We start from the raw sequence: 12,908 nt of genomic DNA on the forward strand, positions 1-12,908 counted from the left end.
AAAATGAAGTTAAATGGAAGTCTGACAACTGCAGAATTGGAACCACATCCATCCAGACTGGTAGGAGGGGCACGGATGTGGAACAGCCTGACCCCACACTCAGGTGGATAAAAATTAGGGAGGGATATCTTGGGAGTGAAGAATCCAGACCCATAGCAGGCCCTCCAGCCCAGGGTTCTAGTGTCAGAAAGGTAAGTCCCCACAACTTCAGGCTGTGAAAACCAGTGGGGATTGAGTTGGTGGGGGAGGCTGCTGGAGCACCAAGCAGTTACTCTGGGGAACCCACACACGGACTCACCTACTCAGACTAGCTCCCTCTGAGCTCCAGCACGGTGTGACAGCCTGAAGGGCAACATTGGTGTATAGGGAGAGACTAAAGTATCTGGCATTGGGATGAGCAGAGCTCACTGTCCCTTTGCTGAGCCCTCCCCACACAGAGCCTGTAGGCTTGTGCCATTTCTGAGACCCCATTAACTTAGCTAATACTGTGTGACCCACCTTGGATATCCACAGAGGCTCTGCCCCACCCAATTTACAGGCCCACCCAAACTGCTTTTCCATATGAATGGCTGGTCTGGGCTCCTAAATCTTATCAAACAAGGAGCAGCTGTCTTCAGCGAGCCCTAGCAGCAGCCAGGTTAGAGTCACAGCTTGGCTTCACCTGGGAACCTCCAAGCCCAGCTCCAGTTGCAGTCATCTCAGGTGGCTTTGCAGCTCAGACAGTGTACCCTGGGCAAAACACAGGTGGGGGCTGACCTTGGCCTGCACCACCCAGGAAACCCTAGGGCCAGCACACCCAGTAGACAGCTGCAGACCACAGCAGAGCACCACCACCCTGCCCCTGAACACCTGACCTTCCATGGAGGGCAGAGGTGGTGTAAGTGTCACAGCCTGTCCTTGCAGGTCACTGGCCTAGGTAAAGCTCTCTATTGATTTTGCCAACAGCAACCAAGGCTCAACTACAAGAGGAGGGTATACTGAGCCCACATGAAGGGCATGCCTCAAGTACCCAGCTTGGGTGATAGAGGAGGCTGTGCCACTGGACCCTATAGGATACCTCCTATATTGGGCCACACCACCAAGACATGGAGCCAAAGCTGCTTTACCTAATACATAGAAACAAACACAGGGAGGCTGCCAAAACAAGGAAACAAGGAACATGGCCCAAATGAAAGAACAGACCTAAACTCCAGAAAAAGAGCTAAATGAAATGGAAATAAGCATCTACCTGATAGATGCTTATGGAGCATCCATAAACTGCAGAGTTCAAAACACTGGTTATGAGGATGCTCAAGGAACTTAGTGAGAACCTCAGCAGCATAAAAAAGACCCAGTCAGAAATGGAGGATACACTAATTGAAATAAAGAACAATTTACAGCAAAACAATAGTAGAGTGAATGAAGCCAAGAATCAAATCAATGATTTGAAACATAAGGAAGCAAAAAAAAAACAACCACACAGAACAACAAGAAAAAAAAAGAATTAAAAAAAGGAGGATAGTATAAACAGCCTCCAGGACAACTTCAAGAGGTCCAACCTTCACCTCATAGGGGTGCCAGAAGGAGAAGGGAAAGAGCAAGAAACTGGAAATCTATCTGAAAAAATAATGAAAGAAAACTTCCCTAATCTGGTGAAGGAAATAGACATACAAGTCCAAGAAGCACAGAGTCCCAAACAAAATGGATGCAAAGAGGCCCACTCCAAGACACATCATTATTAAAAGACCAAAGGTTAAAGATAAAGACAGACTCTTAAAAGCAAGAGAAAAGAAGTTAGTTACCAGAGGTTGCCAGATGGGAGGGGAGAGGGGAAGAATGGGTGAAGAGGTGAGGAGATTAAGAACTGCAAATAGGTAGTTACAGAATAGCCGTGGGTATATAAAATACAGTATAGGAAATGGAGTGGCCAAAGAGCTTACACACGTGATCCATGGACAAAGACAATGGTGGGGGGATTGCCTGAGGGAATGGGGGGTGCTGCATGGGGGTGGACAAAGGGGGAAAAATCAGGACAACTGTAATGGCAAAATCAATAAAATACAATTAAAATAAAAAATTATGTAGGATGAAAGTTTTATATCACTTTACTGAAGATTGAAACAGTGACTGAACACTTCTTGGCAAAAATTAGATGTTATTTCGGATGTTTGTATTAATGAGACAAATGACAACATTGCCTCACATTTACTACGATGGAATCCTATAGTTCTTTATTATAAGTACTTGAACAGCCCTTTTATGCTTTGACCCCTTAAGTCAAAGCATAAATTCCAAATCAGTTAACCACTGAAAATTCTTGATAAGGTTACACTTGTAAGGAACATGTTTAAGCCTATTTCCCAGCACAAATATTCTAAAGAAGTTCCATTATATTCATATATTTGTCGATATTAGGGCCAATGAAGTGGGGCCTAGTGTCTTGTATGACACTCAACACTGAATTTACTCTTTCAATAAATGTTTAGGGAGAATCTGTTATGTACCAGATACTGTTCTATAAACAGGTTCAGCAATAAATTAAAAACAAAAATCTCTGCCTTCATGTAACTTAAAAATTTGGGGAAAGCAGTACAGGGACATACAAACATAGTGTTCAGTGGGTGTTTAATTTCATTTGGTAAATAAATGTGCTTTACTTAATTTCGGAATAAGCTGAAAACGTAATACAGTAATTTTAGCTCATATTGCCTTTCCTCCAAAGAAATATTACAAAGCTAGATAATTCACTCAGGTTTATCTTCATGATCACTTCCTACAAATTCTTATACTTACTGTTTCTGAAGTGTGTTATGGTATTATAACAGCTCGTGCCTACACTGTAGATCATGGTTTTCCAGGCTTTTGGGTTTCACAGGCCAGTAATATTTTTGAAATTAGGGAGATTGATACAATGTTGCCTGTTTTTAAGTTTGCCAAATAAGGATGCTAAAAATAGAAACTGTTGTCATCATTTTTTAAAAGAAAGGACATTTGATTTTTTTTTTAAGTGTGAAACTATAAGCAAATTTAATTTAATAACAATTACTATAGAATGATACAGGGATATCTCTATTACTTCTTACAACCATTTATAATAAAAAATTATCTCAAAAAGTTTATCTTTTTTAGAGATCCACTGTGTTTGTTTTTCTTGTATTTTTTCCATTACCATTTATCCCCTTTTACTCCTCTCCCCACTGCAATCACCACAGTATTGTCCACGTCCATGAGTCAGTAACTTGTTCCTTTTGGTTCCTGAGTAGAATTACATTGTATAAGCTAACCACAATTCGTTTATACATTCTGTTGATGGACATTTGTTCCAGATAAAGCTTCTATGAGCATTGTGTACATACATCTTCAATTCTCTTGGTAAATACCCAAAAGTGGAGTTGCTGGTTTAACTTATAAAAGATTACCAGCTGGTTGTACTATTTTATTTTTTTATTTTTTTAAAGACTTTATTTATTTATTTTTAGAGAGGGAAAGGAGGGAGGGGGAGAGAGAGAGGGAGAGGGAGGGAGAGGGAGGGAGAGGGAGAGAAACAGCAATGTGCGGTTGCTGGGGGTTATGGCCTGCAACCCAGGAATGTACCCTAGCTGGGAATCGAACCTGGAACACTTTGGTTCCCAGCCTGCGCTCAATCCACTGAGCTACGCCAGCCAGGGCTGGTTGTACTATTTTATGTTTCCACCAGCATTGGATGAGAAGCCATTGCTTTGTATCCTTGCTATCATTTAGTGTTGTCAGTCTATAATTTTAGCCATTCTTGTAGGTATGAAGAGGTATCTCATTGTAGTTTAAATTTGCATTTTCCTGATGACTAAATGATGTTGAGCACCTTTTCCTGGGCTTAAAGGCCATTCATATATCTTTTGTTCTGTGTTCCTTATTTTTTTATTTCTCTCTCTTACTGAGTGTAGAAATTCTTTGTATTTCAAACACAAGCCCTACCTCTGTATTTTAGGCCAGGTTCCCAGGAAAATACTCTGACAAGGAGATTTGCTTGCAGGAAGTTAACTGGGAAGTGCTCTTGGAGTAAGGAGTGTGAAAGAATGAGCTGGATTAAGCAGATGGAGAAATTGAACTGTAATTCAGTGGCAGTAGCAGCCTCAGCACACCCCACAGCAAGGCTCTGGAGGTGGATGGCCCTTCAGAGATATCCAAAATGAAGGCAAAGGGGCGGGCTTTGTCCTCCCTCCAGATAATCCAGTGGACTAGTCAGTGGACATGGACTGCCCTGGGAGGGGGAGGTACTTCCCTTTAGCCCAAGGTCAGTCCCTCAGAGGGATTCATCTGTGAGCCAGTGGTAGGCAACACACCCAGCAGCCGGGAGGGGGGGTGGGCAGTGTCTCTGACCTGAAGGGGGCTGATGGGGACAGTGTTTCTACAGCATCCACCACAGATTGTATGTATTGCTGACATTTTCTTCCAGTATGTAGCTTGTCTATTCATTTTTTAATGGATCAGCAAATGTTTTAAATTCTGATATTGAATTTTGTGTTTTTGTGTTCTCACTAAGCAATTTTGCCAACCCAAGATTGCAAAAGTATTTTATTCATAGTTTCATTGATTAGAGAGAATGATGAAAAGATGAATTAATTACCCTATCAGTCTGTACCTAATGGAGCTGGTTTTCCATCTTGTATTGTTCATGCTCTGACAGTTTGTCTCAAATGAATGCTGTGATTAGCAACACTGGTGAGTTTAGTAACACAGAGAAGACAAAGACTCTTTAGCTCAGTATTAAATATTAAAATAGTAACACCATTTGTTTGGTGTCATTTTTCTGAAATGCTTTAATCACTTTATTCTGTTTCCTCCTAAATCTTCACAAAACATGTAGAAATACTCTTATTTTACAGAAGAAAAGTTGAGGTACTGAATTGTTAACTAAGTTGGACATGGAATCAGTTGTATCTCCCAAGCCAGTGCCCCAGCCACTGGATACATTTAGAATCTTCTCAATGTATACGTTGCTAATAATGACCATCCTAGATGTTTGAAGGGCTGACCTGGCCTGTGTGCTCAGGTTGTGGGAATTCTCCACTTGCTATATGGCAGGTGTTAGTTGGTGCTGGTAAGCAACTTTAGTTCCCTTGTTTTCAATAGAAACACAATGACCTATGGATCCCTTCTTCCCAAATGGGAGACACAATGAGCTATAGATCACCTCCTCTTTCCCAAGCAAGGAGGAGGTAACATTTCAACCTGCCTTTCAGCTAAGAACTCATTTTCCTCTAGAGATACACATATATTCCTTTCCCCAGCCTTATAGACACAAGTTCAGTAGTACATCAGAGCTAATACAGCCACTCGTATTTTGCTAACCTCATAAAGGAAAGTAAATAGAAAAGTAAAGTACATGACATACCATTAAATTATTGAAACTTTTTCATGAGGAACATACATAATTGCCCCTTACAGTTTTGAGATCATTTTTTACACTGCTAAGACTCCAGGAAGCCATAGAGGGTATACCACTGCTTCAGGAAGTCTTGAAACATAATCCTTTTTATTTTGTGTGTCAGGAGGCAGCTCTCAAAGAAATCCGGGTTAAAAAAAAAATTGGGATTAAGTTGGTTTAAAACTCTTTATGGCAAACACATCAAGTTGTATTCGTTAAATATCTACAGCTTTTTTATGTTTACCATACCTCAGTAAGTGGTTTTAAAAAACCCATAGGACACTTTAATATTGAACTAAACACAATTTTTTGTTGTATGAGTAATACATATTCATTTTAGATAAATTATAAATGTTTTATAAATTGTTATAAAGTATTTATTGTATGTTATGTGTATAAATTATAAAGTAAGAAATTTGTTAACATTTAATTTATACTTGTACATGTATACTTTTTGTTAAAAATATGAGATTATCAAAAGTCAAAAACCATGTTGTCTGCCACCTGCTTTTTCCTCATAGCAGTACATTATGAATTTCTATAGCCATAAGTGGACCTATATCATAATTTTTAATGGCTGGGTATTGTGGTACTGTGATGAAGTATTATAGTATATTTAGCCAATCTCCTTTCTTGGACATTTAGGTAATTTTGGGGTTTGCACTCTTAACAAGTGCAGTGGTCATCTTTGTATAGTTCTTTCTTCTTTAGGATGAATTTCTAGAAGTGAAATAGTTGAATAAAAGAATTCATGTTTTTGAGATGTTAAATCTGAATTGCTAAATTGTGGTTCAAATAGATTACAGCAATTCACATTCCTTCCAGTGTTAGACAAGTGTGCTTATTTCTCCCTATTATGGATAGTATACAAGTTTTCCTACAACACTTCCAAGCTTTCAAATTTTAAAATATCATCTTCAGCCCTGGCTGGTGTGGCTCAGTGAATTGAGTGCCGGCCTGTGAACCAAAAGTTTGCGGGTTCAATTTGCAATCCAGACACATGCCTGGGTTGTTGGCCAGGTCCCCAGTAGGGAGTGCACAAGAGGCAACCACACATTGATGTTTCTCTCCCCCTCTTTCTCCCTCTGTTCTCCTCTCTCTAAAAATCAATCAATCAATCAATCAATCAAGTTTAAAATGTGATCTTCATGTTTTAACTGGCATTAATTATTCAGGAAGCTGACTCTTTTTTCATTTTCACTGGCCTTTGTAAATTTTGGTCTCACAAATGAGCAGCTTACAGTCTTGATTAGATACTTCAGAACTTTTTTCTGTTCATTGAATGGTTTCCAGTCTTTTCAACGGTTTCTTGTATTTTCTTTCCAGGAACGACTAAAGCTGGTGACAGTTTTGGGTGCTGGCCTTCTCTGTGGAACTGCACTGGCAGTCATCGTGCCTGAAGGAGTACACGCACTTTACGAAGATATTCTTGAGGGTGAGAGCGAGAAGGGCCTTCTTTGAGACGTGTCATTGACATGGAGGGTTGAATGATATTTTTTCTGAATTCAGTTCAAGTTTGCCATGGAGTCTTCCCTAAGAAGAGTTCTTAAAATATATCTTTTCAAATCTTTGACATTGAATATCCCGATTCATGAGTACCACTTAAGATTTATTTGCAATAATGTATGAATTTAAGTCTTTCAGAATATGACTGACCTTTTTTTTAAAAAAGATTTTATTTATTTATTTCTAGAGAGAGAGGGGAAGGGAGAGAGAGGGGAAGGGAAGGAGAAAGAGGGAGAGTGAAACATCAATGTGTGGTTGCCTCTAGTGTACCCCCTACTGGGGACTGGGCTACAACCCAGACATGTGCCCTGTTTGGGAATTGAACTGGCAACCCTTTGGTTCGCAGCCGGCACTCAATCCACTGAGCCACACCAGCCAGGGCAGGTATAAATTTTTTATAGATCCCTTTTCAGGTTAAGGGAAGTTTTTCTATTTTTACTTTGCTGAGAGGTTTGTTTTTTTTTCTTAATCTTAAATGGATGTTGTCAAATGCTTTTTTTAGTCTGTTAATGTGGTGAAATGGAGTGATTTTCAAATGTCGTATTAACTTGCATATACCACCCTCTCCACCTCACTCTTGGCTGTTATGTATTATCCTTTTTATATATCGCCAGATTCAGTTTGCTAATATTTTGTTGAGTTTTGTGTCTGTGTTCATGAGGAATATTGGCTTGTGGTTTTCCTTTCTTACCAGGTTTTTATATGGTTTTTGTTATCGGAATAATGCTGGGTCTCTTAGGATTGGGAAGTATTCCCTCCTCTTCTATATTCTGGAAGAGATTAAATATTTCTTCCTTAAATGTTTGCTGTAGTTTACCAGTGAAATCATCTAGGCCTGGAGTTTTCTATGTTGGAAGGTTTTTAGCTATGAATTCCATTTCTTTAATAGATATAAGACTATTCAAGTTCTCTGTTTCTTCTTGAGTGTACTTTGGAAGTTTATGTCTTTCAAGGAGTTGATTCATTTCTTCTGAGGTGAAGAATTTATGGGCATAAGATTGTTCATAGTAATCTTTTATTATTATTTTCATATTTATAATAATTTCTTCTTTTTTATTCCCGATGCTGATAATTTGTCTTCTCTTGTTTATCTTGGTCATTCTGGCTAGAGGTTTTTCAGTCTTTTTTTTTTTTTAGAACAATGTTTGATTTCATTGTTGTTGTTGTTTTTCTGTTGATTTTTCTGCTTTCTATTTTATTGATTTCTGTTCTTTATAATTCTTTTTGCTTGCCTTAGGCTTTATTTGCTCTTCTTTTTCAAATTTCTTTAGGTAGAAGCTTATTGATTTGAGATCTTTCTTCTTTTCTAACATAAACATAATATAAATTTCCCTCCAACCACTGCTTTAATTACATCCCAGGAATTTTGATATGTCATAGTTTTATCTTTATTCAGTTCAAAATATTTCTAATTTTCCTTCCAAATTCTTCTTTGGCTTATATCTTATTTAGAAGTGTTATTTAATTTCCAGTCCTTTCCCAAGATTCTTTCTGTACTGATTTCTAGTTTAATTTTATTATTTATTATTTATGGTTCTGGCTGGTGTGGCTCAGTGGATTGAATACTGGCCTGTGAACCAAAGGGTCACCAGTTTGATTCCCAGCACATGCCTGGGTTGCAGGCCGGCTCCCTGGTGGGGGGTGCTTGGGAGGCAGCCACACATTGATGTTTCTCTCCCTTTCTTTTTTCTCCCTCCCCCTCTGCCTAAACATAAATAAAAAAATAAAATCTTTAAAGATTTTTATTATTTATGGTCAGAGAACATACTTAGTATGATTTGAATAGTTACAAATTTGTAAGTGCTTTTTTTAATGGTCCAGAATATGGTTTGTCTTATTGAATGTTCATGCACACTGCAAAGAGCATGTATTCTGTTGTTATTTGGTAGAGTGTTCTATAAATTTCAGTTAGGTCAAGTTGTGTGATAATATTGGTCTTCTATATCCTTGCTGATTTTCTAATTGTTCTATTAATTACTGAGATAGGAGTATTGAAGTCTCTAAAGATGATTGTGAATTTGTCTATTTCTTCTTTCAGTTCTATTAGTTTTTGCTTTATGCATATTGAACCTCTTTGGCTAGGTGCCTACACATTTAGGTTTGCTGTCTTATTGATGAATTGACCTTGTTCTCAAGTCCACTTTATATGATATTAATATAGCCACTCCAGCTTTCTATTGATCAGTGTTTACATGGTATATCTTCGTGCATCTTTTCACTGTTAATTTATGTCATTTGTTATATTTCAAGTGAATTTCTTATAAATAGCATATAGTTGGATCATGTTTTTTAAATCTAATGTGACAATCTCTGTCTTCTAATTGACGTGTTTAGACTAGGGGTTGACCGACTGTTTCTGTGAAGAGTCAGATGGTAAATATTTTGGACTTTGGGAGCCGTGTGATCCCTGTTGGTCCTGTTCAACTCTGCCCTGGTAGCGAAGCTGACTGACCCTCTCCTCTTTTCTCCTTTCTGCTGCTGGGCCATTCAGTGAATTTACTATTTCAGATAAATTCTAAAATTTCTACTTGGTCCTTTTTATACTTTGTTTCTTTGCTGATAACACCCATTCATTTGAAGTGTGCTTACCTCAGAGAGCATAGTTTTAAGTCTTGTGTGTATTCTAGTGTCTGAGTTGTATTGGGGTTGGGTTGGTTATCTTTTCCCTTGGTAATTGGTTATATTTTTCTTTTTCTTTGTATGTCAAGTAATTTTGAATTGTATTCTGGACATTTTAAATATAAGAATTTGAGATTCTGGGTCCTTTCAAAATCCTCTGGAAAATGTTTATTTCTTTCATTTCAGCAGGCAGTCACCCTGGTTGGGTTCAGACTGCCAGTTCAGTGTTGCCTTTTTTGGGTGATGTTTCCAATTTTAGTTCAATTTTCAAAGCCTTTGCAATGCTGCTTTGGGTATGTCATGTCCCTGCAGATTTTGGGGGTGAGTCTCAGACTTGTGTCATTTATACACAGCGTTAGGGGGACACTACCCTCAGCTCTTTCCAATATTTCTCTGATGCTCTCTGGCTCCTTAGGGGACCCAGAAATTTCTCTAGGAGTTTTACCTGCCTGTGCTGTCATTGCATAGTTGTGTGTAACCTGGGCTGCTTTTGGAGCAAAGTGAACAGAATAACTGAATTTCCCTCCATACTTTTCAGATAATTGAGAGCATTTTCCTAGTTACTGTGGCCAGAAAGATGGGGTTTTTCTTGGGTTCCTACGTTAGTGTCACTCATTCTGCCACTGGGGCTGCTTTCAAGTTAGGCTGGGAAAGAAAAAAGGAGGGAAGGGAAAAGGGAGTGGGAACTTCCCTGTACACTGGTACCTTTCAGCAGCCCCTTTTCCTGGTCCTTTGGGTTTTTTTGAAGCTTTTGCTGACCTCTCTCTTCTTGATGTTGTTTAGTTTTGATCTTAATTAGTACATGATTGAGACTATAGTGGATTTAATCCATTGGCCATCACTGGAAGTCTGCATCATTCTTTATAAAAGTAAATATTTTTAGGTAGCTTAACCATGATACTAGCTTATTTAAACTGTCTCCAAATTTTCCATACCTCTCTTCATACTGATGAGTTTAGTTACAGTCGTTATAGTTTCTCCTGCTTTATCTTTTCTCCCTTCACCTTTTCCCTCTCTTTTCTTATTTGTAGATGAAACCAACTTTTCTCTAAATTTAAATAAAGAACTTTGTTTACTTGTTACAACAGCTTATGGCTTAGTTCTTCCATGGACCTTGTAATTATGATAATTAACAGATTTTTTTTTTTCAGAGCTCAATATACCATGTTAACTAAGTGCTCTGATACTTTAATAAGCACTGTTAAACACTAATTAATGTAAAAAGGCATCTCTCACATATTCTGTAATTATAACTCTAAAACCACTGGAATTAGTTATCAGCATTCATGTGAGAAAACTTTCTATAGAAACAGATTTTAAAAACATAGTTTATTGAGTACTGCAGTAATTGTTAACTGTGGAGCTAAAAGTTGAAACCCCCATAATTCCTCAGAACATGTTTAGGAAAGCAGGCTTTTGGGTCAAAGACCTAAATATAAATGTGATGTATTCATAGATAATCATTGAGACTGTTGTTATGTGTAATGATTCAGTATTGATTTCCCACTCATTTCTGCAAGAGAGGTACACTTACCAGCTTATGGCTTTCTCTGTCATTTTGCTCTACATTTAAACTTTAAAAAAATGTATAAGGATTCTGGCCTTGGAGCATTTATGTTTTGAGTGTCAAATATGTGAATATAAACTAGTAGTATTTCTTGGCCAGGTGTTATTTACTATAATTCAGAATCTCCGGATAATCATGATAATTCTAGAACTGAATTTAGACTGCAGGTTGTGCCTCTTTTAAACTGCTTTCCCCTTTTGGTTTCTAGTTAGTGATTTCCCCCTGATATTTTTTAAAGCTAAAAGTGTTATATTCAATTTGCTCTTTATCTGCAGTTTTAATATCAACCTAGGTATAAAACTAGATGAATTTGATTGTGATTACTTTTGTTACTTCTCTTCATTCACCTGTTTTCATCAGAGCAAAATTTACTGTGGTTTCTGATGAGATGGGCATGAATTTCTTAGCCAAAAGTGAGGATTTGGGGATAATATTCCTTGGGATTATGATTGCTTGCTTGGTGATTTGCTTCCATTTCCTAGGTTTTGAGAGAATAGGCAATTAAAAGGTCTGCATGCCAAAAGCAAAAGACACGTGGGAATTTTTTCATTATGGACTTTAACTTGAAGGAGTTTATGAATAGTTGGATTACAATATAGGAAAGGGATGATATTTCAGTGAAGTGAGTAGAGCTGGAAACACCAAAGAATGGAAGCTTCTACATGAAAATGTTTTAAGAGGAAAACACTTTTTCTCTTTATGGTTCATCCTGCTCTAGGGAAACACCACCAAGGGAGTGAAACACAGAATGTGATTGCATCAGACAAAGCAGCGGAAGTACCAGTTGTGCATGAGCATGAGCACAGCCATGACCACACACAGCTGCATGCCTACATTGGTGTTTCCCTCGTACTGGGCTTTGTTTTCATGTTGCTGGTGGACCAGATTGGCAGTTCCCATGTGCATTCTACTGATGGTAAGTGATCCTAAGGCTTTCGGGGCATGCAGTAAATTTACAGTTTAGAAAATCACAAATGATTGAATATTTTAATGTGTGGCACAGGCCTGATTTAGGGTTAAAACTCTTCAGGTTCCTGTGAACATTTTAGTTGCAGGAGCTAGTGAGTTGTGACATGAGACACAGTGTTTATTGAGTACTACCCTCGTTATCTTAAAACTGTCAAGTTTACTTAAGAGTCTGGGGCAGAAATCTTAACCCTTTTTGTGCCATGGGACTCCAGTAGTATAAAGCCTGTGGACATTTTTTTTTGAGTAATGTTTTTAAACATGTAAAACATAGTGCATAGGGAACAGAAAAGAACAATTATATTGAAATATAGTTACCAAAGCACTAATACAAATTTGTGACCTAGTAATATATGTGTTCTTTATCAATGCATTAAATAATTAGATAATACGTTTAAATTATAAGCAAGGTTAGGTTTTATTTTTAGGGTATTTGTATGATAGCTACTAGTGTTGCTTAGCTTGACTAAGAACATCGCAATGTGAGATGGGCTCTAACAAGGCAACGTGAGTGTCAAGTTGAACATCCATTTCATTTGGGGGTTTGTTTTCATGATCATTAGTGTAGAAAACCCTGATTCACAAAGATATTTTCTTATGAATATATGTAAGCACATTTGTAGCTTGCTTATCAAGGAAAGATAAGGTTCTTTCAAGTAGCTTATCTAAGGACAAGGAGAACTAGAATTCTCCAAGACTTTCTAAATTTAACCCCAGTTATAGTAATTTTTTTGTCTTCAGATCACTGAATTCATCTTCAGTGAGGTCAACATCTTTGATATGGTTTGTATTAAATAAAAACAAATTTTGATCTGTGATACAACTTTGAAGCCATCAAAATAGAAATCAATTTGAAAGAGTTAT

At 37.8% G+C, this 12,908-nt stretch overlaps 1 protein-coding gene across 2 annotated transcripts in view; it reads left to right on the forward strand.

Annotated features, from left to right (window-relative positions):
• Positions 1-12,908, forward strand: part of SLC39A9 (solute carrier family 39 member 9) — a 42,276-nt gene that overhangs the window by 12,605 nt on the left and 16,763 nt on the right. For both annotated transcript variants that reach the window (XM_028505538.2, XM_028505541.2), the window contains exons 2-3: positions 6,713-6,821; positions 11,797-11,994. In XM_028505538.2, the coding sequence (XP_028361339.1) occupies positions 6,713-6,821; positions 11,797-11,994 (307 nt within the window). The remainder of the gene's footprint in view (positions 1-6,712; positions 6,822-11,796; positions 11,995-12,908) is intronic.

The sequence above is a fragment of the Phyllostomus discolor genome, chromosome 1, assembly GCF_004126475.2.
Source record: "Phyllostomus discolor isolate MPI-MPIP mPhyDis1 chromosome 1, mPhyDis1.pri.v3, whole genome shotgun sequence".
Taxonomy (NCBI): Eukaryota; Metazoa; Chordata; class Mammalia; order Chiroptera; family Phyllostomidae; genus Phyllostomus; species Phyllostomus discolor.